The sequence below is a fragment of the Stenella coeruleoalba genome (assembly GCF_951394435.1).
Source record: "Stenella coeruleoalba genome assembly, chromosome: 15".
NCBI lineage: Eukaryota > Metazoa > Chordata > Mammalia > Artiodactyla > Delphinidae > Stenella > Stenella coeruleoalba.
The window spans coordinates 50010072-50037933 of NC_137161.1; the positions used below are offsets into that span (position 1 = coordinate 50010072).

General features: G+C 63.3%; 1 protein-coding gene across 8 annotated transcripts; it reads left to right on the forward strand.

Annotated features, from left to right (window-relative positions):
* Positions 1–51: 51 nt before the first annotated feature.
* CACNA1H (calcium voltage-gated channel subunit alpha1 H) lies at positions 52–27862 on the forward strand. 8 transcript variants are annotated; one of them, XM_079943820.1, is made up of 33 exons: positions 52–1322; positions 1428–1561; positions 2053–2150; positions 4293–4452; positions 4806–5124; positions 5253–5345; positions 6506–7283; positions 8469–8911; positions 10816–10967; positions 11740–11925; positions 12641–12758; positions 13054–13209; positions 13395–13485; positions 13643–13851; positions 15449–15859; positions 16369–16469; positions 16632–16755; positions 16834–16902; positions 17025–17209; positions 17487–17613; positions 17812–17937; positions 18165–18254; positions 18471–18663; positions 19268–19285; positions 20453–20604; positions 21427–21536; positions 21737–21870; positions 22068–22138; positions 23640–23718; positions 24464–24585; positions 24677–25109; positions 25224–25381; positions 25985–27862. In XM_079943820.1, the coding sequence occupies exons 1-33, from the start codon at positions 1230–1232 to the stop codon at positions 26978–26980; spliced, it is 6729 nt and encodes a 2242-aa protein (XP_079799946.1). In that variant the 5' UTR covers positions 52–1229; the 3' UTR covers positions 26981–27862. The 8 variants fall into 8 exon arrangements, with proteins under 8 accessions (XP_079799946.1, XP_079799945.1, XP_079799943.1 ...); XM_079943819.1 differs by lacking the exon at positions 19268–19285 and having other exon boundaries at positions 18471–18690; XM_079943817.1 differs by having other exon boundaries at positions 24677–25381.

The following is a 27862-nucleotide window of genomic DNA, read 5'->3' on the forward strand; positions in this document are numbered from 1 at the left end:
ACTCTCTCCAGCACAGGGCAGGACAGGCAGGCAGCCCCACAGAAAGCCCGCCTTGGAGGGTGAGGGTGGGTCGCGGTGGGAGGGGGTTCTTGACATGGGGGTGGTGTGTGGGGTACAAGGAATGCCTCCAGGGCCCTCCCATCTGACGGGCACTTACCTGCATCCAGGAGTTTGGGTGAAGCCCCAGTCCCCCAGCTGGGGATCCCCCCCACGCAGCCTATCCCCCATCGGGCAGCCCCTGGGTCACCTGCCTGGGGTGTGGGTCCCTTCCTCATACATGACACGGCCGGCCCACCACAGGGCTCCCCGATCTCCTGATGAGCCAACGGAAGCGAACATGGGGTGCACCCCTGTCTGGAGACAGCCACTGAGGGCGTCATAGCCAAAGTAATGCCATGGCCTCTGTGGCGCCACGGTGCCACCTGGTGGCCACTCCCAGAATGGCTGAGCATTCTGGGATCCTGGGTGACTTTTCGTTCTGAGGGCCAGCGACCCCACAGGGTGGCCAGGTTCACACAGCACAAGGGGATGCAGCCCTGGCTGCTGGCCCGGCGCCCTAAAGTCCTGGCTGGATACCCTCCTGCCAAAGGGAAGACTCTCCTGGACAGGACCCTTCACGGGCTGGCGGCTTCCACTCCCAGGACTAACTTGGGGCGGAGGGTGTCCTCACTCACCTGTCCTTCGTCCATGTCCCGGCCCCCTTCATCTGGGCACACAGTAGGGCTGCGGGTCCTCCGGGCCCAGGCACTGAGCTGGGCTCAAGTCCACATTGCTCATCGCCCATCGCTGTGGTCAGGGCGTTCTCCTTCTGCTGGGGTCACGGAGGGTTTCATGCAGGGCCAGGGGGAGAGGTCTTCAGGGCTGCCCTCATGAGGTGTCTGTGGTACTTGGGGTCCCAGCTGGACAGTGCTGGTGAGACTGCTAATTTGAGGGGCTGATCTCAGTTTAGGGCATCACAGTTGGGGGAGTCTGGCAGAGGGGCAGTGGCTGGCCTCCCGCCTCCATCCAGGGTCCTGCTGTACATGAGGGGTTGGCAGCAGTGTCCAGAGGCCGGTGTTGGGGGTCTGTCCCTCACTGCCCAGCTGATGGCCTGGGCACGGGGGCGCGGATTTTGAGGGACTGTCCCTGTGGCAGCTGTAGGGGGTGCTGGGGGTGGGTTCTGGGGCTCCCCCACCTGCCACATGGACCCTTAACTCGGCACCTGCCCCACATGGTTCGAGCACGTCAGCATGCTGGTCATCATGCTCAACTGCGTGACCCTGGGCATGTTCCGCCCCTGCGAGGACGTCGAGTGCCGCTCGGAGCGCTGCAGCATCCTGGAGGTGGGCGGGGCAGGCGGGGCGGGGCAGGCGGGGCGGGACTGGCCACAGGTGACCTGGGCTGGGTGTGAGGGGTGCAGGCCCAGCTCTCAGGCCCCTCTCCTGCAGGCGTTTGACGACTTCATCTTCGCCTTCTTCGCGGTGGAGATGGTCATCAAGATGATCGCCCTCGGGCTGTTCGGGCAGAAGTGCTACCTGGGCGACACGTGGAACAGGCTGGACTTCTTCATCGTCATGGCGGGGTATGGCCCTGCCCCACCGCAGACCAGACCAGGGCGGCCCCTGCGCCTGGCCAGGCCTGGCTGGGAGCCCTGCCCCCCTCAGACCCCATGGCAGCCCCTGGGTCCCCCAGGAAGAGGGATGGGGAGGTGTACTCAGGTGGTGCTGGGTCTGGGGGGTAGCTGGGTCTGGGGTGCCAGGGGCAGGACACTTGTCCAGGGCTCCCTGTGCCAGCACCAGGGACAGCAGGACAGACACAGGGTGATGGAGTGGCCTGTGAGTGGTGAGGAGCCCCCAGTGGTAACCTAAGGTTATACTTCCCCTGCGCTGGAGCCCACGCCAGGCTGGGTGCCTGGTGTGGGGACCAGGCCTCTGGCATGTGCTCACCTGCCCTGGGCCTCCTGGCCTCAGCTGGCAGGGTGCCCTGGAGAGAACCGTGTGCCCGCTGGCCTGGCTCTGACCCCAGAGCACCTGTCGGCCGCCTGAGCGCCCGTTCCCTCTGCCCCGCTCCTAGCATGATGGAGTACTCTCTGGATGGACACAACGTGAGCCTCTCGGCCATCCGGACAGTGCGTGTGCTGCGGCCCCTCCGTGCCATCAACCGTGTGCCCAGTAAGTGACTGTCACACCCGGGCCTGGGACAGGCGTGTCCTGCCAGCCCTGATGAGAGCTTTTGAGGACCCACTGGGGCACAAGGCCAGTAGGCCACACTGCCTGTGTGGCGTCTGGACGCTCTGGCCCCAGCCCAGACCCCAGTGCCGGGGTAGGAGAGGCTGGCCTCCTGCCACTCGCCATGGGAACCTGAGGATTTGCCACTGCTTTTCTGGGGAGGACAGAGCAACCCTGGGCCGAGTTGGGGTGTGATGCGCAGTCAGACTGTGTGGGGTCCCGACTCCCCACAGTGCTGCTGAGTGACAGGGGCCATTCTGAACCTCAGATTCCTCATCTGCACAGCATTTGGGGTCGTGCCCGGGAGCTGTGCAGGACTTGGTTGCTCTCTTGTCTGTCCCACCCTGGTTCTCAGGTCTGAGTTCTGCCAAAGGGTCTGGTGCTCAGGGAAGGGTGGAGAAGCTTCCAGGGGATCATGTGGCTGCTCGTTTGGAATGTGGTCTGTCCGGACCCAGGTCATCTGCCCACATGGGGCTGTTTGGGAGTTTCTGTGTCTTCCAAGTCTTCAGGGATGTGATCGAATTCAGCCGTTAATTTTCCTGGGGTTGTGTGTGGGTGGTGCCCGTGTGACTGTAAAGTGAGTATACACACACGTGCATGTGGGTCTGTGTGTGCTGTGTAGGTGTGCACAGCCTTTCTGGCTGCCTGGCCTGGGTCCTGGTGGCCTCAGCACTGAAGTCTGGGTGGTCAGGGTGTGTCCTGTGGCCCCTCCAAGAAGTCATACACCCCCAGTGTGGGTCACTCCCTCCCCCTGGGGCTGTCAGCTCCACCAAAGGGCAGGTGGGTGAGGTTTATGCTGTGAGACCCCTGGGCCTTCCTTCTGCTTGCCACCTGGCTATACCCTCAGGGATCAGACAGGGCTCAGATGCTATGTGATCCTGGGCAAGTACTGTACCTCTCTGAGCCTCGGTTTACCCAACTCTGAATATGGTCCTCCTCAAGGATGGCTGTGGGTTGAGGTGAGGTGTCACACGTGGTTCTTGGCTCTGTGCCCAGCACCATCAGGCACTCAGTCTGCTCACCTGGACCCCCTTTCAGTGTGTGAAGTGATAATACAGCCCCTTTCACAACACAGATCTTCACTTTTCAGACCAAATGCCAGCAGCTTGGCCTTGCTCTGGGGACATGCCCTGGTCCCAAACAGGACCATGTGCCCCTCGCAGTGAGCCCCCAGTGTCTCACTCTGGCTGCCTGGGGTCCACTCTGACGCTGGACCACATGTGGCCTTTTGAGCCAGCTGCTGTCTGGCCAGGGTGGTGCTCACTTTGTCCCTGATGAATCTTCCTCCTGGCCATTTCTGAAACTTAAGTGCTTCTCCCAGCTGTGATTCCCTGCTGTGACCCCAGGGGTCCCACCTCTGCCATCCAACAGCTCCAGGGTGCTCTCCACGAGGCCCCCTGGCTCAGCCCCCTGGCCCAGGGCTCTGCCTGCACCCTTAGGTCAGCTCTTGCTTGTTTCTAGAAACAAGTCTTATCTTCACTGAGGTCTGGGACGGGGGCAGGCCCGGGACCAAGGGGCGCATGGGGCTTGGCTGACCCACTCCCTCGAATAATTGGTGTACACGCAGCCCATCGCACCCAGGAACAAGAGCTTCAAAACTGCCTCTCAAAAGCCGCTTCCTGCCCTGGGGTGCCCATAGCCCCTGCTTCCCCTCCAGTGCAGGGCTCTGCTCAACGTGATTCTCACAGAGAATGGAAAGAACCGCTGGTTCCTGAACCCAGTATCTGCTGCAAGACCCCCAGGCTGCTGCTCGCATGCAGGAGCCTGGGGCCGCGGGACTCCTGGTCTGGTCACCCTGGGGGCCTGCCTGGCTGCAGTGTGTTCCCATACGGCATTCGCAAGGATCAGGGACCTCCCGCCCTGAGCCCCTCCAGGCCATGGCCTTGCTCCCCTCTGTGGTGTCTTACCGCAGATGTTTGTCCTTTGGGGCGTGCTGGACTTGGGGGGGCCCACCTCATGTCCCTCACAGAGGTGCTGGTGTCCATCTGTGAATGGCAGAGGGCTCAGGGCTCCCAGGAGGGCCTGGCGCCTCAGGGATTACCAGGAGGGCTCTGCTGCACTGACCGGCTGCCCTGCCACCTGCAGGCATGAGGATCCTGGTCACGCTGCTGCTGGACACGCTGCCCATGCTCGGGAACGTCCTCCTGCTCTGCTTCTTTGTCTTCTTCATCTTCGGCATCGTGGGTGTCCAGCTTTGGGCTGGACTGCTGCGCAACCGCTGCTTCCTGGACAGCACCTTCGCCAGGTGCAGGGGCCCTGCCCACCCTGCAGGACATGCCCCAGTCTGCTCTTCCCAGGGCCTGCCCCCAGAGGCTCCTCCTCTAGCAGGCTCCTCCCCCTCCAGGCCCCTCCCCTCCCCACCCAGAGGTTCCTCCCCTAACGGGCTCTTCCACCAACAGTCTCCTCCTTCTCCAGGCTCATCCCCTAACAGGCCTCCTCCAGGCCCTGTTCCCAGGGACACACCCTTCCTGGAGCAGCACTAGCACTGGTGGGCCTGGGTCTGTCTCTGTTACTTTTGGTTTTTATTTGTGTTTCTATCTCTGTCTGACTGTGTCTGTTTGTCTGTTTCTCTCTGTCTCTCCATCTCTGTGCCTTCAGGAACAGCAACCTCAGCTTCCTGCGGCCATACTACCAGCCGGAGGAGGGTGAGGAAAACCCCTTCATCTGCTCCTCTCGCCGGGACAACGGCATGCAGAAGTGCTCGCACATCCCCAGCCGCCGCGAGCTGCGCGTGGAGTGCACGCTTGGCTGGGAGGCCTATGGGCAGCCACAGGCCGAGGGCGCAGGTGGCACGGGCCACCACACCTGCATCAACTGGAACCAGTACTACAATGTGTGCCGCTCAGGCGACTCCAACCCACACAACGGGGCCATCAGCTTCGACAACATCGGCTATGCCTGGATCGCCATCTTCCAGGTGGGCTCTGGGTCTCCCCTGCACTGGGCGCCCAGCACGCGGGGCCTGGGGGCTGGTACCAGGCAGGCGTGGAGGGCCCACTGCCCTCTCAGGGCCGTCCGTGTGTCCAGCCGCCTGCCCCCCACCAGGTGATCACGCTGGAGGGCTGGGTGGACATCATGTACTACGTCATGGACGCTCATTCCTTCTACAACTTCATCTACTTCATCCTGCTCATCATTGTAAGTGCAGGGGCGGAGTGGGATGCACGGGGCGAGGGGTGGGGGGGCGCCCCCGCTTTGCGACAGCCCTATCTCAGATCCCAAGCTCCTCCTCTGTTAGCAGGCATCGTCCTGTCCCCGGGGTCCAGCGAGATCCTGCTTGTGCCCCTGGTGCAGCGCCGTCTTGGCCTTTGCTGGCCCTCTTGGGTCCCTGCACTTGACTGAGCTATAGGGCAGGGCGGGGGCAGCAGAGACCCAGGGCCGTCGTGTCCAGGGCAGGTGGGTGGGGGCCCTTGGTGGAGTTGGGGGGAGACTCTGTCCAGCCCCAGGAGGAGGTGGGCAGGGTTGGGAGGACAGAGAAGCCTGTGTGTGTGGGGAGGGGAGAGAGACCTCAGACAGTCCTTCAGGCCCTCCCATGGCCAGGTCCTATCAGGAGGCTGCAGGAGAGTCAGGATCACCTGTTGGGGTCACAGTCCCCCCACAGTGTACATGGGCTCTCAGCACAGTTCTCCACAGTATAGGTGTTTCCCCCAGGCACGGCCCTCCACAGGGATTGTGGCCCCCAGGGGTGGCCCTCACTTGGTTCTCTCAGTGGCCCCTGGTGCCTAGGGCGGGGTTTGAAAAGACCAGCAGTGAATTAAATCAGGCACCTGTCCTGCCTTATCTCAGACCATAATCACAAACAGCAGAGTGTCACCCGGTGACCCTGCCACAGAGGACAGTGCAGCCGTGGGGGCTGAGGAAGACCTGACCCGGGCGGGAGGGTGTGGCTGGGGACAGAGCTGAAGGACGAGGGGACAAACCACACAGATGACGGGAAGGCGGGTCTCCCCACATGTCCTGCAACTGTCCACAAACAGGCAAGGAGCACCTACCCTGCACCACCCATCCCAAATGCTGGGGCTCAACATCGGATCAGCAAGGACCCTGCCCATCACAGGGTGCCCTGCCGCCGCCGGCTACCCTGGGGCCATATCCCGGGCCCCTAGAACGGGCAGCGCACAGTGGGGCTCAGTATTTCTCTCATCAGGGGCTTGATTGTTGTGTAGAAACCACAGCTGCTGTCCTGGTCTCCTGCCCTGCCCAGTCCTGACGCCCAGGGCGGTGGGTCCCAGTGTCCCCGCTTCCCTGCCTCCCTGGGGCACTCGTCCGGTGAGCTCGCTGCCTCCCGCCCGCCACAGGTGGGTTCCTTCTTCATGATCAACCTGTGCCTAGTGGTGATCGCCACGCAGTTCTCGGAGACGAAGCAGCGGGAGAGCCAGCTGATGCGGGAGCAGCGGGCCCGCTACCTGTCCAACGACAGCACGCTGGCCAGCTTCTCAGAGCCTGGCAGCTGCTATGAGGAGCTCCTCCGGTACGTGGGCCATGTGTGCCGCAAGCTGAAGCGCCGTGGCCTCCGCCTCTATGCCCGCTGGCAGAGCCGCTGGCGCAAGAAGGTGGACCCCAGCGGCGCGCCGCACGGCCAGGGCGCTGGGCGGCGGCCACGGCGGGCGGGAGGGCGCGCCACCTCCATCCACCATCTTGTGTACCACCACCACCACCACCACCACCACCACTACCACTTCAGCCATGGCAGCCCACGCCGGCCAGGCCCCGAGCCAGGCGGCAGTGACACCAGGCTGGTGCGGGCCGGAGCACCTCCCTCGCCCGGACATGGGCCCCCTGACGCTGAGTCAGTGCACAGCGTGTACCATGCAGACTGCCACGTGGAGGGGCCACAGGAGAGGGCCCGGGCGGCACATGCTGTGGCCACCGCCGCCGCCGGCCTCAAGCTGGCCACTGGGCTGGGCGCCATGAACTACCCCACCATCCTGCCCTCGGCCGCAGGCAGTGGCAAAGGTGGCCCCGGGCCCAAGGGGAAGCGTCCTGGTGGACCCCTGGGAGCCGGGGGGCACAGCCCACTGAGCCTGAGCAGCCCCGACCCCTGCGAGAAGATCCAGCATCTGGTCGGGGAGCACGGTAAGGACCTCACCCTGTGGGGAGCAGTGGGGAGTGGGGGATGGGCTCCTGGGACATCCCCGCCTGTGTGTGAACCCTCGTGAGTTCAGCCTTCCTCCCTTGGAGCCCTGGATGAAGGGAAGAAGGTGGGGGAGGTCCTGGGCACCTCAGATGGGAGAAGGTGCCCCCCCACCTCCATCCATCCTGTAGCCCTGAGCGTTTGCCACGTGGAAATAAGAATTCTGAAGCTAGAAAAAAAAAACCTGGGGCTGTGCTCCATTGCCCACGCCTGGCCCTGAGAGGGACCACCTGTCCATGGCCTGGTCATTTCTCAGGAGGAGTGGCCAGCCCCCTTTCTAGGTGGGGAGACTGAGGCTGGGGCAGAGGGAAGGGAAAGCCGAGGTCACAGAGCTCCCAAAGGCCGAGGAGAGAGGGGCCGGGGTGCCTCCCAGTATACTCGGTCCTCCCACCTGAGGTGCCGGCCTCACCCACCTGGGACGGGCAGGACACTGCGACCCCAGACACTGGCGTCCCATGCAGACTGAGGCCCTCCCAGGTGGCATGCGCGGGCAGTAGCCCTCAGGGTGCCTGGAGTGGGTAGAGGTGTGTGTGTCCTCACACAGTGAGGCACTGTGTCAAAATGCACGTGCCTATAGTCCTGCACTGCCCACTGGGGCAGGTTGGCCCCGCAGGGCTCCTGGCTGTGGGGCGTCTAAGCCGCCGCCGGTGCAGTCACCTGGGCCCCAGAGACTCAGCCGGGCAGGCAGCACCGAGCGACGATGGCTCCTGCGCGTCGTGACCTGGAATGTTCCCAGTCACGTCATCCGTTTAACGTGACTGCTGGAAAGTGGCTCACGTCACATTTCTGTGGACCGCGTGGCCCCCTGGTGGATGAGCCCCTCTGCCTCTTTTTAGCCTTGAGTGAACAGAGAGTACCTGTGCAGGGCGTGCATGTGCTCAGGTGTGAGTGCCCAGGCGTGGGCATGTGTGTCTGTGCATGTGCTCAGGCGTGTGCCGAGGTGGGTATGAATGTTCCCACATGTGTACATATACCCAGGTGTGAGTGCCCAGGCGTGTGCATGTGTACGATGTGCATGTCTACACAGACACCGTTCACCCCATGGCAGCCTGCTTGTGCATGTGGGTCCCAGGCACCTGGTGTTGCAGCTGAGCGGCCTGAGGCTGCCCACATCCTTCTCCCTGCAGGACTGGGCCAGGCCCCCAGCCGTCTGTCAGGCCTGAGCGTGCCCTGCCCCCTGCCCAGCCCCCAGGCGGGCACGCTGACCTGTGAGCTGAGTAGCTGCCCGTACTGCACCAGCGCCCTGGAGGACCCCGAGCTGGAGTTCAGCGACTCAGACAGCGGAGACTCGGACAGCAACGGGGTCTACGAATTCACACGGGATGTGCGGCATGGAGACCGCCGTGACCCCATGCAGCCACCCCCAGCGGCGGACACGCCAGACTCAGGAGGAACGCGGCGGAGGGCACAGCGTCGGGCGGTGGCAGGCGAGCAGGGAGGGCTGGGCCGTGTCTGGGCCTCCTTTAGCGGCAAGCTGTGCCGCATCGTGGACAGCAAGTACTTCAACCGCGGCATCATGGTAGCCATCCTCACCAACACGCTGAGCATGGGCATCGAGTACCATGAGCAGGTAGGCGGCCCGGTGCACCCTCCAGAGGTGAAGTGGGCCTGAATGGACAGCCCTTGGAGCGACCCCCGGGGAGCACGTTCCTCGTGTCTCCTTGAGACTTCAGTCTCTTACAGGGCCCCACAGAGGGGTTTCTGGGGGATGGGGAACAGGGATGGCGTTAGAGCTGAATGTCAGCTGTTGTGGCAGTTTTTATCAGCCACTCAGCAAACGCTCATGCTTCTCCTTGGCTGGGCCTCTGCTGAGGGGTGAATGGAGAAACCGTGGCTCCCGCCTGGAGGTCCTCCTGTCTGGGGTGGGGGTTTGAAATCACAATCCCAGAGGCAGCAGGGGGCTGAGGGCGCTCACCAGGCCACCCAGTGCTCTTCTCAGGATGGGACTCCCACAGCCCAGCTCTCACAGAGAGTGGCCCCCCCTTACATGAGCCAGAATGTGCCCACTGGAATGCCCCTGGGCGGCCCGGAGAGGCCAGTGGTATGGAATGGCCCCCAGAGGAGGAATTGTATGTGTGGTGCCTGGCCCCCCAGTAGCCCCTGCCCGGGACTGGGGCCTCGCCAGGGAGGAGCAGCGGCTGGGTCCGGCAGGGAGAGGGCGTCCACTCTGGGGACCGAGGCCAGTTCACTTTTTTTTTTTTTTTTTTTCTGTTTTGGCTGCATTGGGTCTTCATTGCTGCATGCGGGCTTTTTTCTCTGGTTGCAGCGATCAGGGGCTACTCTTCGTTGTGGTGCACGGTCTTCTCATTTCTGTGGCTTCTCTTGTTGTGGAGCACGGGCTCTAGGGACACGGGCTCCAGTAGTTGTGGCTCGTGGGCTCTAGAGCGCAGGCTCAGTAATTGTGGCACACAGGCATAGTTGCTCCATGGCATGTGGGATCTTCCCGGACCAGGGCTTGAACCCATGTCCCCTGCATTGGCAGGCGGATTCTTAACCACTGCACCACGAGGGAAGCCCCGCGGCCAGTTCACTTTTTAATGACCAGGTTGCCTTCCTCGTTTTCCACCCTCTGGGCTTTTCAAGTCATTTAAGCTATGTTCTTTCATCCTGGAGCAATTCAGGGAAAATGCCAGCAGTGTTAGCCTCCAGCAGCCCCGGCAGGGAGGTTCTCTTTGTGAGGGTGAGACCTAGGCAGGGACAGCAGCAGGCTGGAGGGAATCCCCGGCAAGGAAGAGCCTCTGCACACACACGTGTATACACACACGCACGTGCACACAGGCACATACGCAAGGTTTACCTGTGCAGATGTGGACGTGTGTACAGATGTGTACACGTGGGAGGCCCTGTGCACATGCACGGCACATGCAGGTACATGCAAACTCACATGTGCGCACAAACAGGCCACACACTGGCACACACACATACCAGCATTTACACTGGTGCAGGTGTGCACGCACACAGGCGGGCCAGCACATCCCCAGTAAGAGAGGGACCTCTGGGGCCTTCTGCTGACAGGGAAGGGTGTGCAAGGCCACCAGGGATCAGGGCAGCTCTTGGGAGGCACCAACTGTGTGCCCTGCACCCCGTGCACCCACATGCCCACCCTGGAACCCTGAGGCAGATGCTCCAGCCCCTTTTCCCATGGCCTGTGCTTGTGGGGTCTGGGGAAGTCTGTGGACTGTTTCTCAGACATGCTGGTGGGAAGGTCAGGCAGGGCCTGGGGAGGACCAGGGACAGTCAGGGCCAGACAGGGAGGGCCAGGCAGGTTGGGGTCCAGCTGGAGGGGACATCGCTGGGGTCCTTGTTTTCTCCTCCAGACAGCAGCCAGTTGGGCTCCTTCTGAGATGCTGCCACAGCTCCTTGGCCCCTTGATGCAGACTTACCTGCTCCTAGTTCAGTGGAGCAGTCCCCCACCCCTGCTGAGGGGCACTGGGAGCCGTGGGTGGGCCCTGATGACGTCTCTGCTGCCCGCAGCCTGACGAGCTGACCAACGCCCTGGAGATCAGCAACATCGTGTTCACGAGTATGTTTGCCCTGGAGATGCTGCTGAAGCTGCTGGCCTTTGGTCCGCTGGGCTACATCCGGAATCCCTACAACATCTTTGATGGCATCATCGTGGTCATCAGGTGGGTCCCCACCGCCTGGGAGCCCACAGGGGCCGGGGAGGCTCTGGCTCGCCAGTGTCAGGAGACAGCCCCACACACATAGCAGAGTCCTAGCCAGCAGGAGAGGCCCTGCCAGCAGCATTTCATGGGATGGGATGTCTTGGGGCAGGATCCCCACCCCTCCCCACAAGCACTGTCGGGTACACACAGGTATGTCAGCTGCATCTCAGGTGGAAGTTTGTAGAACCTAGTGGAGCTGTTCCCTGCAGGAACAGAGTGGGCACTCAGTGGCCCTTCGGCCTCACAGCCGGACTCCACTCAGGGCTCAGAACCTTTGAGGAAGGCCAGCTTGCCTGAGGGGTGTCTGCTGCAGCAAAATCAACACAGAAATGAATTGGAGAATCTGGGGGAATTCCCTTCCCCAGGAGGAAGCAGGGCCCTCAGGAGTCAAGGGATCCCCCACTCTAACAAGAATAGACAAGCCAGGCACAGCTTGAAAGGCGGAGGAGCAGGAAAGGCCCTCACTTGAGAAGCTTCTGACCGGGCAGCTTCTAGGGGTCGGGCAGCCAGCAGGACAGCAGCTGATTAGGAGGCTTCAGAGATGTCACCGCCATCCCTCAGCCCTGTCGATGCCTTGATGCAGCTGAACCTGCTCCCAGAGTGGGGTTGAGTGGAGGCCACAGTGGCTCCCAGGCTGGTGTTCCTGCTTCTGGGAAGCGGGTATCCCAAGGTCAGGGTGGGCACAGGGATGCGCGGCCAGAGAAGGCCCCCCTGAGCCTCGGCCTGCCCACAGCGTGTGGGAGATCATCGGGCAGGCAGACGGCGGGCTGTCGGTGCTGCGGACCTTCCGGCTGCTGCGGGTGCTCAAGCTGGTGCGCTTCATGCCCGCGCTGCGGCGCCAGCTGGTGGTGCTCATGAAGACCATGGATAACGTGGCCACTTTCTGCATGCTGCTCATGCTGTTCATCTTCATCTTCAGGTGGGCGCGCCCGGTGGGCAAGGTCTGGGGCACTGAGCACATGCCTGCCCCCGAGGGGAGGCCCCTCCCACCGTGCTGGCCCCGTGCTGTGGCTTTGGGGCCCGGGGTGCCAGGAGCTTCAAAGTGGCAGCAGAAACTCAGTCACTGGTTCCTTTTGACAGGACTGACTGGGCACCTTCTGTGCCAGGCACCGGCGTACTGGGCTCTGCTCCCACGGCTCATAGCTGAGTGGGGTGATGGGACCGGCCCCCAGATGGATGGATTGGGGATCGTGCCCTCCCCAAAAGCCAAGAATGAGGGAGGCAGAGAAGGGGCGGGGCAGCCAGGCTGGAGTTTCTTGCTTCAGCTGCTGTTTGCTGAGCCCTTGCCGTGGGCCAGCTTGGCCCGGGGCCTCAGGCCTTGGGGAGGGGGCTAGGGCAGAGGGCAGCCCCAGGTAGGCTGGGTGAGACAGGCACCTCAGGTCCTGGCTGCTGCATGAAGCCAGAGTGGCCTCTGGTTGTCCCTCCTACTGCTGGCCTTGGTCTTCCCACCTATACAATGGAAACAGCTCGGCTGTGGGCACTTGGGAGGCCCCTGCAAATCAGAAAGCTGGGGGTCCGGGGGGAGGTGTAGAGGAACAGCTGCTGGGTGTGGAGGTGACCAGGCAGCACCCCCCATATCCCTCCACTTGTGCCTCCTCCCCCGCACTCACCGCATCCCTGTCTGCCGCCCTTAGCATCCTCGGAATGCACCTGTTTGGCTGCAAATTCAGCCTGAAAACAGACACTGGAGACACGGTCCCTGACAGGAAGAACTTTGACTCCCTGCTGTGGGCCATCGTCACAGTGTTCCAGGTAAAGCCAGGTGGGGCCGTCCCCTCATGTACATGGTAGTCCTTGGAGAGCCACAGCCCTGCTCAGAACAGCCCCAGGGCGGGCCGAGGCCTGTCCAAGGCCACAGTGAGTGACGAGCTGTGAACAGCAGCAGGGACATTGATTCTGGCCCCTGGGGTGGTGGACCTGGTCTCACTTGTCCAGAGCTCCTTCTGGTCCTAAGGGCCTGTCAGCATTTCTACAGCCAGACCCACCGTCCTGGCACCCCCTCGGCCCCATGTTGGGCCCACTCTGCCCCGCCCCCCCTTTCCCCCAGATCCTCACCCAGGAGGACTGGAACGTTGTCCTCTACAACGGCATGGCCTCCACCTCCTCCTGGGCTGCCCTCTACTTCGTGGCCCTCATGACCTTTGGCAACTACGTGCTCTTCAACCTGCTGGTGGCCATCCTTGTGGAGGGCTTCCAGGCGGAGGTGAGGGGGGCTTCCAGGGGAGGCAGTGGGAGCCAGGCATATTGGGCAGACCAACATGGAGAGAATTCCGTCCTCCACCCGCTGGGCCCTTCCGTCCACACCTGCCCCCGTGCTGGCCTGGCCTTCCTGTAGGGGGGTTCCACCTGAGGGGAGCCTCACGTGTACTGTGTGCTCCTCGGGCACAGGGTGATGCCACCAGGTCCGACACAGATGAAGACAAGACCTCCACCCACTTGGAGGAGGACTTGGACAAGTTCAGAGACCTCAGGGCCACAGGTGCGCATGCGGGTGAGGGGGCGGGGCGGGGACAGGATGGAGAGGGAGCTGCCTGCCTGTCTGGGCACAGCTGGGACTCCTGTGGGCGGGTCCTGGGCGGGCAGATTATCCTTCCTGGGAGCCCTGCAGGCTCAAGCGGCCTCCTCCCCCCACCCAGAGATGAAGATGTACTCGCTGGCGGTGACCCCCAACGGGCACTTGGAGGGCCAGGCCAGCCTACCCCCTCCCCTCATCATGCGCACGGCAGCCACACCCATGCCCACCCCCAAGAGCTCCCCACACCTGGATGCGGCCCCTGGCCTCCTGGACTCACGACGTGGCAGCAGCAGCTCCGTGGACCCCCAGCTGGGGGACCAGAAGTCTCTGGTAGGGATGGTCCCCCGCCCTGGCCTCAGGGCACCTTCAGGCTCCACCCACCCAGTTCCTTAGGCCTTCCCCAGAGATGAGTGAGGGTCCCGCACACACACCCCCAGTCATACCCCAGGAATCCCTTGGCCCTGAGTGCTTTGTTTTCTATAAATGGAGCCAGAAACTGCCGTTTTTATGGGAGGAGTATGAACAGACGAGTAGACTGTCAGGCCGGAAGTTTATCTTCCAATTTGCAATCATAGATAAAAGCTGGCAAAGCGCACAGCATACAAGATGGGGAAAACAGAGAAGGATGGCAAAAAGGTGTAAAAAACTGAGTATGTGGGACTTCCCTGGTGGCGCAGTGGTTAAGAGTCCTCCTGCCGATGTAGGGGACACAGGTTGAAGCCTTGGTCCAGGAAGATCCCACGTGCCGCGGAGCAACTAAGCCCGTGTGCCCCAACTACTGAGCCTGCGCTCTAGAGCCTGCGAGCCACAACTACTGAGCCTGTACTCTGCAACAAGAGAAACCACCGCAATGCGAAGCCCGCGCACCGCAAGGAAGAGTAGTCCCCGCTCGCCGCAACTAGAGAAAGACTGCGTGCAGCAGTGAAGACCCAACCCAACCAAAAATAAAAATACAAAAAAAAACTAAGGATGTGAAGCAGGTGACAGAAGCCGGGTGGAGAGTTCCGTGCATCACGACCAACAGCACCCTGTGGAGCTGGAGCCCACAGGGTGTTTCCAGACAAACCCAGAAAACACCACCCCCAGCAGACACAGCCAGAGCCGGCTTCTGGGCTTCTCAGAAGGGCCCGGGAGGGGTGGGCAGAGCAGGACAAGCTAACCGTGGAGAGAAAGCGCAGGGATATGAACCTGAAGGAAAGTCCAGGCAAACCATCAAGGCAGGACGATCGTGTGTTGGTAACAGAAAAGGTGCAGGGCTGAGCCTTGGGTGGGCCGAGTGATCTAGCAACAAGATGCATCACAGCCAAGCTGCTAGGACGCTCTGGGAGGAGGACAAGGGCTGTTGAGCCAGGATTCCAGCTCAGCTCCTGCTGGACCCCTGAGGTGAAAACGATGAAGGGCAAAGAGGGTAGGTGCAGCAAAGGTGAAGTCCCCGGACCACAGTCCAGTTTATCTCCTGGATAAGCAGCACCCGGCTTCTCTTTGTGAGTCCAGAGTCTGCCAACTAGAAACTGATGTGGGGCCCCGCCCCAGAGATCCAGTTCAGCTGCTCGGTGGCATCTGAGGATGCCTGGTCCGTGGCTGGTCCCAGGCCCGCTGATAACCTTCGCCCACCCTCTGGTCCTCGAGCAGGCCCGGGAGGCCCACTCAGTGCTCTTGACGCTTGCTGGCCGTCTCTCCAGCTAGCTGTTGACCCACTGTGTGCCACAGGTGCCCCACTGAAGGTTCAGTGCCGCTAGTGTCTCTCCTTAGCAGGGCTGTCTGCTCGTTAAAGGAGATGATCCATGTACAGATGTCACCCATGGGTGTCAATGGTGATGCCATTGGATGCGAAAGGTCCCTGTGCCAGGTGCCCCTGAGGCCAGGATGTTTGGGGGTAACTTGGGGGGGGGCGTCCGACCTGCTCACTCCTGCCCCCTCCCCGCAGTCCAGCCTCCGCAGCTCGCCCTGCACCCACTGGGGCCCCAACAGCGCCTGGAGCAGCCGGCGCTCCAGCTGGAACAGCCTGGGCCGCGCACCTAGCCTCAAGCGCAGGAGCCAGTGCGGGGAGCGTGAGTCGCTGCTGTCCGGCGAGGGCAAGGGCAGCGGCAGCACAGACGAGGAGGCCGAGGACAGCAGGCCTGGTGTGGGAGCCTCGCCAGACACACGTGCCACACTGCTGCGGCGCACCGAGTCCCTGGACCACCGCAGCACGCTTGACCTGCGGCCCCTGCGGCCGGCTGCCCTGCTGCCCACCAAGCTCCACGACTGCAACGGGCTGGCCCTGCCCAGCGAGTTATTCCTGCGCATCGACAGCCACAAGGAGGACACGGCCGAGTTTGACGATGATGTGGAGGATGTGAGTGGGGGTGGGCCTCACGTCAGCCCCTCGCCTCCCCCTGTCGTGGGCTGGTTTCCCAGGTGGGGACTCGGGAGCAGCGTTCGTGGGAGGCCCTTGGGACGGGGGAGGGAAGCAGGACAAGCTGGGCAGGAGCTGATCCGACTGGTGTGGCCTCAGCTGATCCGCAGGGAGCTCTGGAGTGGGATTCGCCCCAGGGTCAGCCCCACCTCCAGCTGAGGGCTTGCTCTGAGCTGGAGTCGGTCAGCCAAGGAGAGCCCCATGGGAGGAGAGGGGAAGAGAGCAGAACCACCTTCTCAGCTAGGCACTTCTGCTGCCCTGGACAGTTTTGCTGGGAGGCCCACCTGGGCAGGGATCTGAGGATGGCCACTTACCGGCACCCCCCTGGACTCCCAGCGTAGGTCCCTCACCCAGTGCCCGGGTGGGTGGACAGGGCTGAGCCTGAAGGCAGGAGAGGCTGGGGGCTGCCCAGGCTGGGAGGGGCCCTGAGGACCCCCCCCCCTCCCCAGAGCTGCTGCTCCCGGCTGCAGAAAGTGCTGGAGCCCTACAAGCCCGAGTGCTGTCGGAGCCGCGAGCCCTGGGCCCTGTACCTCTTCTCCCCACAGAACAGGTATGGGGCACACCTGGGAGAAACCTGGGAAAGCTGACCCCTCCCTCTGGGCCCCTGCGTCCCTACCACGTGGTGAGCGCTGTGCTCCTCCCCTGGGACCTTGGGGACGGGAAGCAAGGGCTTGGCCAGGGCTGTCCCTGAACCCCCACCCCCGGCCCCCAGGCTCCGCATCTCCTGCCAGAAGATCATTGCTCACAAGATGTTTGATCACGTCGTCCTGGTCTTCATCTTCCTCAACTGCATCACGATCGCCCTGGAGAGGCCCGACATTGACCCCGGCAGCACCGTGAGGCTCCCTCCTTGCCTGGGAGGGGTGGGGTCCCGCCGTTGCGGCTGGCCCCTTCCATCATCCTGTCCTCTGCAGGAGCGCGTCTTCCTCAGCATCTCCAACTACATCTTCACGGCGATCTTCGTGGCCGAGATGATGGTGAAGGTACAGGGTGTCCAGGGGAGCCCAGGCATCTGTCCATCCGGCCTCACAGCCCTGCCCAGTGGCCCCACCCTGGCCCCGTGTGCAGCACGTATGTCCACCAGCCCCTCCTCTGCACCCACTAGGTGGTGGCCCTGGGCCTGGTCTCTGGTGAGCATGCCTACCTGCAGAGCAGCTGGAACATACTGGATGGGCTGCTGGTCCTGGTGTCCCTGGTTGACATCATCGTGGCCATGGCGTCGGCCGGTGGTGCCAAGATCCTGGGCATCCTGCGTGTGCTGCGCCTGCTGCGGACACTGCGGCCCCTGCGGTAGACTGGGCGGTGGGGCAGGGCCTGAATCGGGGATCGGAGCAGGGCTGGGGAAGGATGGGGTGGAGTTTGGGGAAGGTAAGGGTATGAATGGGCGGGGCTGTGGCTGGTTGGGGTGGGGCCAGAGGGTGGGGCGGAGCCAGAGGGTGGGGCAGAGCTGGGGAGGGAAAGGGCCTGGGGCCAGCAGGGGGTGGGGTCTTTGCAGCGCAGGGCTTTCTGTCTGGTGGCAGCTCCCTTGGGTGGGCTCAACAGCACATTTCTTCTGCTCCTCGTGCAGGGTTATCAGCCGTGCCCCAGGCCTCAAACTGGTGGTGGAGACTCTGATATCGTCACTCAGGCCCATCGGAAACATTGTCCTCATCTGCTGTGCCTTCTTCATCATCTTCGGCATCCTAGGGGTGCAGGTGCGTGGCTCTGCTTGTCTGTGGGACGGTGGTCTGTGGTCAGCAGCAGCATAGCAGCCCCGGGAGGGCCAAGGCCCAGGCAGGCAGCGAGAGAGACGTTGCTCTCTGTCCGGCTGCTCTGGGAGGCCCTGTGGGGGTGGGTCTGGAGCGTGGGGGTGCAAGGCCTGGCCCTCTGGGTGACTACCCCGCCCTGGTCAGCTCTTCAAGGGGAAGTTTTACTACTGCGAGGGCGCTGACACCAGGAACATCTCCACTAAAGCCGAGTGCTGGGCTGCGCACTACCGCTGGGTGCGACGCAAGTACAACTTCGACAACCTGGGCCAGGTGGGCAGGGCTGGGGGGTGGGGTGGTGGTCGGGATGGGGGGCAAGCCTGGCGGGGGTGACCTCACCTAACCTCGTCCTTATCTGTAAGGTGGGAGCGGCATGGCAGGTCTGCGAGTCGTGGGTGGGTCTGCTGTGCGTGGGGCTGTGGTAGGGGGTGTGGTCCTTTGGGGCGTCTCCCCAGCAGGAGGCCACGTCCAGAAGTAACCACCTTGCTCTGGCCTCGCAGGCGCTGATGTCCCTGTTCGTGCTCTCATCCAAGGACGGATGGGTGAACATCATGTACGACGGGCTGGACGCCGTGGGCATAGACCAGCAGGTGCAGTGGGCGGTGGGCAGCCCTGCTCCTTCAAGCAGACCTTTCTTCCCGTGTCCTTTGGTCATCTCAGGGAATGTCCCCCGAGAGGCCGCATTTGGCCTCTGAGAACTTCTGGAGAGTTCCACGTCGGGGGTCAGAGCTACCCTGCAGGCAGAGGCCATGCCCGGGAGGGGCGCCCTTGTGGGCAGGCACCCACGTGCCACTCCTGTGCCGCAGCCGGTGCCCAACCACAACCCCTGGATGCTGCTCTACTTCATCTCCTTCCTGCTCATCGTCAGCTTCTTTGTGCTCAACATGTTCGTGGGCGTCGTGGTGGAGAACTTCCACAAGTGCCGGCAGCACCAGGAGGCCGAGGAGGCGCGGCGGCGGGAAGAGAAGCGGCAGCGGCGCCTGGAGAGGAAACGCAGGAGTAAGGCGCTCCCGGTGGCGGTGGCGGGTCGGTACCTGCGCGTCACCCCAGCCTTTTCCACCTGCCTGAGGCCCCCCTTTTGCCTGTGGGAGGGTGGCTGGGGACCGGGGGACCAGCCAAGGGGTGGCTCTGAGACCCGGCTGCTGCTGGCCTAAGCCCGGGTCTCCCTTGTGCTCGGCGCAGGGCTGTGCAGGCAGCAGCTCAGCAGCCTGGCCCCAGAGCCCCCTACCTGGCCCCGGTCCCCTTGCCCCACCCGCAACTCCGGCCTCACCGAGTGACTCTACACGCTTGCCCTTCTTGCCCTCAGAGAAGGATGGCTGCAGCAGGAGGTGGGGTCCCTTCCCAGGAGGTACAGGGGATGGATGAGGCCCCAGTTCCCACCCCCCACCACCGCAAGGGCAGGTTCACCCCATGAGTTTTCACGCCACGGTGGGGGGAGCAAGCAGAGCCATCCAAGACAGAGAGAGGGTCTTAGAAAACCCCACCCAGCTGGGGAGCAAAGAGGGCCTCTTCCAGGAGAGGCTGCTGAGCTGCCCGCCCACCCCATGGAGTCTCCTAGCCCTGCCCACCGCGGCCAGCTCAGACCATCTCCTTGTCTTTCCAGGCACTTTCCCCAACCCAGGTACCTGCCCCCGCCCTGCATGCCTTAACCCCCACTTCTGCAGGCCACTGCACAGGGCTGCGGACTGGCCTGACCTCCATCCCTCTGCCACTGCCACAGGGAAGGGTGGACATCGCAGGCGGGTGCCAAGCCCACTGGGGTCCACCGCAGGGTGGGCACGGGACGGCTGGGGTGGGCGCCGGGCGCCAGTGGGAGGAAGGGTTGCTGGCTCGCCTGCCTGGTGTCCATGCTGCTGCCTTCAAGCTCGTGTGTGTTCCTCCGCCCGGCCTGCATGCCTGACTGCTTCTCTGCTGCACTCTGGGAAGCCTGCCGGCCGGTGGCTACTCCATGTCCTCAGTGCTGGCCTGGCCCAACTGGTCACTGGCCCCTTTGGCTGCAAGAGCTGAGCCAAGCTTTCTAGTGACCGCATGCCAGACCAAGGAGCATGCGGGCCCCAGGGAGGGGTCAGTTCCCGTCGGCCCCCGCTCTACCTGGTCCCTGCCCACGGGCTTCTGTGGCCGAGGTGGGTCCCCTATGCAGTGGTGGCAGCTATGCGCTCACCCAGTGGGAGCTCAGTGGGCACTGATCTGCCCTAAAGAGTTAGAGCAGATGGAGCATTTAGTGCAGACAGACCTGCTGGGAGATGCACAACCTCCCCCCGCCACCCAGGTCATGGCCATCAACCTCAGATGTACCAGAGAGTGGGCAGACTCCAGACAGCAGGCAGTTGCCCACTGGCCTCCTGGAGTACAGGGAGTGGAGGGACTCTGGGCCTGGGGGCCAGGAGGCAGCACATGCCCAGCCTGGAAGATGGGGGTGTGGTAGCCACTCTGCCCTGCCCCCCAAGAAAGCTCCCATCTGCCCACCCTTCATCACTGAGGTGTCTCTGAACCCTGATGCCAGCTCAGGAGAGTAGATCACACAGGCCCTGGCTTGGGAGCTCCCGGCAGGGCGGGGTTTGGGCAGGGCCCCACGGCAGGACGCAGGTGGGGTCTCAGCTTCCAGGCCCACTCCTGGGGTCTGCCCTGGGGCTGGGGCCCTCTTGGTGGAGTAGGTCAGTGGGTGACCTGCCCCTGAGGCCCACGTCTGAGCCTGGGCCCTCCCCCAGCACCTCTACCCTCCAGCCCCTGGGAGGCAGCCCTCCCACCCCACCCCACCCACCCCCTCACCATGGCCCTCTTCCCACAGAGGCCCAGCGCCGGCCCTACTATGCGGACTACTCACCCACGCGTCGCTCCATCCACTCTCTGTGCACCAGCCACTATCTGGACCTCTTCATCACCTTCATCATCGGCGTCAACGTCATCACCATGTCCATGGAGCACTATAACCAGCCCAAGGTGGGGTTCGCTGCCTGGATACCCCACCCACCCTGCCTCTAGGCCTGCAGCGGGGAGGGCCGCGGGTGGGGTCCATTGCTCAGTGAGGTGGTGCCACACTAAGAACTGGGGGCCCCAGGTCTGCAGCAGTGCCTGAGCCCTCACCGGGGTTTATGGGGTACATGGATGTGTGGCTGGAACAAAGGGTCCTCCTTCCTTTAAAACCAGTGGAAACTCCCAGGGCACATCTGCCCCAAGGGCCTCCCCAACCCCATGAGAAGTCCCATCCAAAATGCTGGCTAAGGGAGTGTCCCCGAGTCCGGCAGCTTCCCAGACTGTGGATTTCACAGTCCAGGAAAGGCCAGACTGAGAGGGGGAGATGTCCTCTGATCGCATCGCCACCATTTCATTAAAGACGGGGACGCCCCCTCCTCCTAGAACAGCAGAGAGCCTCTGACTCTTTGGCTGAAGCTGAGCCCATCCGGAGGGCTGGCCCCTGCCCTGGGCTGTGGGTGGCTCTGGTCCAGGCAAGGCCAGAAGTCTGGGCTCCGAGGGGCAGGTTCCCCCACCTGAGAGTTGTCCCCAGAATGCCGCGAGCGTAAATCCAGGCGGCCCTCCCCAGCCCAGCACAGACCTGCATCCAGTAATAGCTGAGACCTGTCCCGTATCTGAGGAGGTGCCCAGGTCAGCAGAGGAGAGAGATGGAGCAGGGTGGACAGGGCACAGGTGCGGGGGCGGCGGGGGCGGGGGGGCGTCCAGTGCTGCAAGGGGGCAGGAGGATGGGTGGGAAGGGGCAGCCGGGCAGGGAGCCTGACACTCAGGAGCCTGACACTCCATCCCCAGTCTCTGGACGAGGCCCTCAAGTACTGCAATTATGTGTTCACCATCGTCTTCGTCTTTGAGGCCCTGCTGAAGCTGGTGGCGTTTGGGTTCCGGAGGTTTTTCAAGGACAGGTGTGTGGAGCAGGGGCAGGAAAGAGCCGTGGCCTGAGGCCTGCCCAGGTGACGGTGCTGAGTAGAGGTGCAAGATGCCCTGTGGTGACACCAGGACATTTCCAGGGGACAGGGAGGGGACTCCTGGTGCTCTGAAGGGCTAGGGGTGCTGGGGAAGAGGCAGTGGCCAGCACTGAATCATGCCTGCCCGCCCGGCCCAGGTGGAACCAGCTGGACCTGGCCATCGTCCTGCTGTCCATCATGGGCATCACACTGGAGGAGATAGAGATGAACGCGGCGCTGCCCATCAACCCCACCATCATCCGCATCATGCGCGTGCTGCGCATCGCCCGCGGTAGGCCGCCCGCCCGTCCCGCCAGGGTCTCCGGGCTGTCAGGAGGGCCGGTAGACAGGGCTCAGGGGTCCACCTACCCCGTGTCGTTCCTCAACCCGCACTAGTGCGTCATGCTGGTGACGGGAAGTGGGGGGACGGGTGGTCCGGGTCTGGCCGGCCCCACCCCCTCCCCGCTAATGCTCGGCTCCCGGCCCTAGTGCTGAAGCTGCTCAAGATGGCCACGGGTATGCGGGCCCTGCTGGACACAGTGGTTCAGGCGCTGCCCCAGGTAGGTCGGCAGCTCGGGGGCTGGGCCTGGGTCTGGCTTCCCTGCTCCTAGGGTGGGCATCACAGACACCCCCAAGAGGACAGGCTGCAGGGAGGGCCTCACTCACTGTCAATCAGCACTCGTTCACCTGGTCGCCCCGTCTCGTGGCAACTGCAGTTACCAACCCCGCTCCCTGCCGGGTGCAGGGAGTAACTGAGCTGCTGGGCTGTGCTGTGAGAGGGGCGTGCTGCCTGCCTTCCGGGCCGCAGTCTAGTCTCTCTGGGGAAGACCAATGCCCAGTGCCCATATCCCCCAGTGCAATTCTGGACGCAGTGGGATTTGGGCAGAGGGCAGAGCCTGTGGCAAAGGTGTGCTTGTCGAGTTTGGAGGACCACACCCAGGGCTCAGGTGTTGGCCACAGGCCTCTCTCCTCTGGAGCCAGTTCAGGCCCTGCGACCTCACGTCCTGTGCCCAACAGCCACCACACTGATCCTTTGTGGTCTCTTGAGCTGAAAGTCTTATTTCCCCATCTGTGCAGTACTCAGTCCCTCTGCCAGTCCACCTGACCAGCCATCCGTCCACATGTCCATCTGGCTGTGGATCTAGCCCTCTCAACTAGCCTTCCAGCTACCCAGCCACCCACATGTCTGTCTATCCATTCACACAGCTGTCTGTCCACCCATCTACCAGGTGTCCAGCTGTCCAGCATCCAGCCCTCCTGGCCAGCTGTCTGTCCACCAGCCCAGCATGTTTCTATCCACCCAGCTGCCTCCCCAGCTGCCCACTAACCCCCCAGCCCTCCACGCCCTCCACCTTCAGCCGGCCCCCACTGGTCCCCTTAGCAGCATTCCTCAGACCTGAGTTATACTCAGCTCTCCTTGCAGCCTGCCCAGTGTCTGTGGGAGTGACGGGAAGGGGTGGGGGTGGAGGATGGGAAACCCGGGTCTGGCCACGCCCCAGTGCCATGCCTCTGGGGGCCGGAGCAGGTGCTGGAGAAGAGGGGGAGCAGCCACATCAGGGTGAGGAGGCGTGTGAGGGTGCCCCTGCGCCGCCCCCCCACCCCATAGCCCAGAGTGAGCGTGAGCAGACGCTGGGAGGGTGGGCGGCAAGTTCACAGCAGAGCCTCGGGCAGGGGTCAGACCAGACCTCACTGTCTGCAGAGCTTCAGCCTTCACCTTGAGGTGGGGACCCTGAGGCTGGAGGCAGGCCCTGCGCAGAGTCCACCAGAGCCCTCGGGAGGCCTCCCAGGTTCTGGGGAGCAGAGGAGCTGGAGGCAGCACCCTGGGTGCCGGGTGGGCATGAGGAGCCGAGCAGGGGCAGAGGCCAGCAGAGGGGCCTTGGGCACCAGGCAGGACAGGGAGCCCTGGGGGCCACAGGAGCTCCGAGGCCAAGAGGGATGGATTAAGAACAGGGCTCAAGGCAGTCCCCAGGAACTTGATGCCCTGCTGGGCGGGTCTTGGGTAAAGGGGGGTGGGGTGAGACTGAGGCCCCACTGACCTCATTCTGCTTCTCTCCTATGTAGGTAGGGAACCTCGGCCTGCTTTTCATGCTCCTGTTTTTTATCTATGCTGCCCTGGGAGTGGAGCTGTTTGGGAGGCTCGGTGAGTGCAGCCGCGCCGTGGCCCACACTCCAGACACGGGGTCCCAGAAGGCGCAGCATCACGCGTGAGCACACAGCCCGCGGATGGCTCCGGGTGCTGGCCAAGCTGAGGCCCTGGCCCCTGCTCCTGTCAGCCCTTCACTGTGAGGTGACTTGGCACATGCGAAAGTGCTGTGACAGACGCATGACGTGCACACAGACACGCACATGTGTTCATACCCAGGCCAGGAGGACAGAGCTGCACATGAGTGTGAGTGCACGTGCCCACACGCAGGTGTGACCTGAACTCCACCTGGTCCCCAGGGGACATGCTGCAGCAAGTCCTTAATTGTCACCAAGGATTTCCTCAGACCCCCAGGCGTGAGGCTCTGGCTAGTCCGGGCAGGGGTCCGTGGGGACCTTTCGTGGCAGCCCAGACCCTGTGGGAGCACCCTTCCTTTTGGGTGTCAATGAAGGCTCAGTGGGTTCAAGGGTCTGCCCAGAGGGGCTCCTCAGACCCAGCAGCTAGTGCCCCACAACCTGGATCTGGGCCGCCTCATGCCCAGGGCAGCCCTGTTACTCCTCAGAATAGAAGGGGGGCATGCTGATGCAGAGCTGGGCCTGTGCTGAAGGCATCCACCTGCCAGGGCCCCTGAGCTGTGCCACCACCCTGCATCCCAGAGGAGCGTGCCTTTCTCCCTGTGGGAGGGCAGGGCCTGTGTGCGGACTGGCCCCGACAGGCGGGCTGACCAGGTCCCTCCCGGCAGAGTGCAGTGAGGACAACCCCTGCGAGGGCCTGAGTAGACACGCCACCTTCTCCAACTTTGGCATGGCTTTCCTCACACTGTTCCGCGTGTCCACGGGGGACAACTGGAACGGGATCATGAAGGTACCGGCCCACGCGGTGGGCGGGGCGGTGGGAGTCCACGAGAGGCCCCGCAGACGGAGGTGGGAGCCTGCCCGCCGCCCTCCACCCGCAGGACACGCTGCGGGAGTGTGCCCGTGAGGACAGGCACTGCCTCAGCTACCTGCCGGCCATCTCGCCCATCTACTTCGTCACCTTCGTGCTGGTGGCCCAGTTCGTGCTGGTCAACGTGGTGGTGGCCGTGCTCATGAAGCACCTGGAGGAGAGCAACAAGGAGGCCCGCGAGGATGCCGAGCTGGACGCGGAGGTCGAGCTGGAGATGGCGCAGGGGCCCTCTGCCCGCCCCAGGCCCACGGCCCTGCCGAGCCCAGGTGCCTCGCCGGACGCCCGCAACCTGCTGGTCGTGCGCAAGGTGTCTGTGTCCAGGATGCTCTCACTGCCAAACGACAGCTACATGTTCCGGCCCGTGGCACCCGCTGCGGCCGCTCATCCCCACCCGCTGCAGGAGGTGGAGATGGAGACCTACGCGGGCGCCTCGGGCACCTCGGGTACAGCCCCATGTGGAGACAGCCAGGACCTGGGCGGGCGGGGCCGGCCAGGGCCGGCAGGGGCAGGGGTGGGGCCAGCGGCGAATGCACATTTCAGGCACCTTCTTGCCCCAGGCCCAGTCACCGCCCACTTGCCGCCTGTGGAGTCCTGCCCATCCCTCCAGGTCCCGTCGGCTATGTCCTCCCCGGCCAGGGGCGGCGACACCCTCCGTGCCCTGACCCCTCTGGGTGCAGCCCGCTCCCCTAGTCTCAGCTGGCTGCTCTGCACACAGGTAGGAGGAGACTTCCGGTCCGCAGCTGAGGCCTGGGGGCTCCGTGGGGGTTCCCTCCCCTTTTGAAGGATGAGTGACAGGGACATTGGGGAAGTAGGCGCTGTGTCCCTGGAGCCTGTGATGATGCCACCTGGCCATGGGGACCCGTGTCCCCTCAGGCGGCAGCCTCGCCCTCCCTCAGGCCCCCCCAGCAACCTTTCCTGTGGGCCTGGATGTACCCACAGACCACTCTCACCTGAGACTTCGGCCCCTCTCCCTTCCTCCCTCCTTGAGGTGTCAAGCTGAGCTGGTGGTGCCAGGCAGGCAGTGGTTGCAGCCTGGCTCTGTGCCCCATCGGGTCTCCAGAGGCCCATGGCAGATTCTGCCCATGGAAGCTTGGGCTCCAGCCCTCTGCTCATCACGGCCCCTCCCCAGCATGGCCAGCGTTGGTGGGGGCCCCTACACTAGGGTTGGGGGACAGTGCTTCCACACCAGTGTCTCGCAGCCCCATCTCACCCTGGCCCATAGCCTTGGGGGTCACGAGGTCTTCCTGGCCTGTGGTGGGGGGTGGGGTCCCTGTTGCCTGGGCTCTGGCTGGTCTCATATGACTCCATGTCTTTGCAGGAGGTAGTCTGCACAGAGTCCCTAGAAGGGCAGGTCGATGGTCCCAGGGACAGCAGCCCGGGCTGGGGAGAGCCTGGTGGGAAGACCCCAGTGAGGCAGGCGCCCCTGGGGCCCTCCTTGCGATCCCCACCCTGTTCCCCGCGGCCCACCAGCATCCGCATCCGCAAGCACACTTTTGGACAGAACTACATCTCCAGCCGGCCACCGGTCCTGGGCGCAGAGGAGGCTGAGGCCCCAGACCCGGCTGACGAGGAGGTCAGCCACATCACCAGCTCTGCCCACAGCCCCTCGGCCTCACCTGCTGCCTGTGGGGTGGTGGGCGGTGAGCCAGACCTGCACAGGCTCTACAGTGTCAATGCCCAGGGCTTCCTGGACCAGCCAGGCTGGGCGGACGAGCAGAGGCGGCCCTCCGTGGAGCAGGGCTGTGGGGACAGCTGCCCAGAGGCCGGGGAGGTGAAGACCCGGGCCCTGGAGGCCGAGCTGGCCCTGGGGGCACGCAGGAAGAAGAAGATGAGCCCCCCCTGCATCTCCATAGAGCCCCCCGTGGAGGACGAGGGTGCGGCCCGGGCCCCTGCAGCGGAGGGCGGTAGCACCACCCTGCGGCGGAGAACCCCATCCTGCGAGGCTGTGCCCCACAGGGACCCCCTGGAGCCCACAGACAGTGCAGGGTTGGACACTGCCGCCAAGGGGGAACGGCGGGTCCAGGTCCCCTGCCGCACGGAGCACCTGACCATCCCGAACTTTGCCTTTGAGCCGCTGGATGTGGGGGGCCCCAGGGGGGACCTGTTCTTGGATGGTGGCCATGGTGTCGCCCCAGAACCCAGACCTTCCTCCTCAGGCATCACGGCACCTCCCGAACCCCAGCAGACGGAGCCTCCAGTGGCCTCGGGAGACCCCCCAGAGGAAGGGTGGGGGCTGCACCTCACAGTCCCTGAGAGCCCACTGAAGAAGGGGTCCACCCCAGTCCTGGGTGACAGTGTGGACAAGCCCGTGTAGCTCGGGGTGCAGTGCCCACAGGCTTTGGCACTGGGGTTGGGGTGCACCCAGCAGGGTGGTGGCCCAGGCAGGGTTACACGTGGACCCTGGGTCCGGCCCCACTGAAGGCAAAGGTGCCGGAAGGATGTCATAACAGGGAGAAGGAGGCAGATGCAATTGTGGGCGAAGTGGAGCAGGGGGAGCCCACAGCCCGAAGCCTCAGTTAAAGTTGGGGATTTCCGAGTCTGCTGCCATGGTCCCAGGCCGTGCCAGTAGCCTGATCAGCAGTCCCATAACGAGAGCTATGTCCAAGGGACAAGGACCAGAGAACACCAAAAGTAGAAAGGCAGAGGCCACCTAGCAGAGCCCCATTCTCACATCCGCTTATTTTTATACATGCTTAGGGCCATTTATGCCCTCCAGCTTCATCCCCAAGGCCACCGTGGTCACGCTTCACGTTGCTCACAGTTTGAGTTCTCATCCATTTGTCTCCACTGCTCATTGCTGTCTCATCCCCCCTCCAATACCCACTGCCCACCGTTCTGTCCCCCTCAGGATTCCGGAGAATGCTCTTGACTCCGGTCTCTGGGAAACAGCTGGTCACCAGGGAGTGGGGACCATGCAATAAGACCCTCACTGCCCGTGGGGCTTGGGCCGAGAGTTTCAGCTGATGCCCCCTTGTTTCATTTTGTTTCTGTTATAAATTCAGGTTAAACATTTGCAATAATCCGATGCAGAAAACTCGGCTTCTCAAGCCAAGGGGAGGGGAGGGGGGCAAAGCAGAGTGGAATAAATATTAACTTATTTAAGAAATGCGTTGGATTTCCACTGTCAGAATCGGTCCCTCACGTGGGTAGGTGGCAAGCCCATGGCCTTGGTGAGGGCCAACCTGGGTGATGCCTC

Excerpts from the sequence above, each read along its gene's own strand:
- CACNA1H (XM_079943816.1), top strand. The coding sequence starts at position 1,230 with ATGCTGGTCATCATGCTCAACTGCGTGACCCTGGGCATGTTCCGCCCC. Across the intron at positions 18,255-18,470 it reads CCGTGGGCATAGACCAGCAG|CCGGTGCCCAACCACAACCC; the intron begins GTGCAGTGGGCG and ends CCTGTGCCGCAG. Across the intron at positions 21,537-21,736 it reads CGGAGGTTTTTCAAGGACAG|GTGGAACCAGCTGGACCTGG; the intron begins GTGTGTGGAGCA and ends CGCCCGGCCCAG.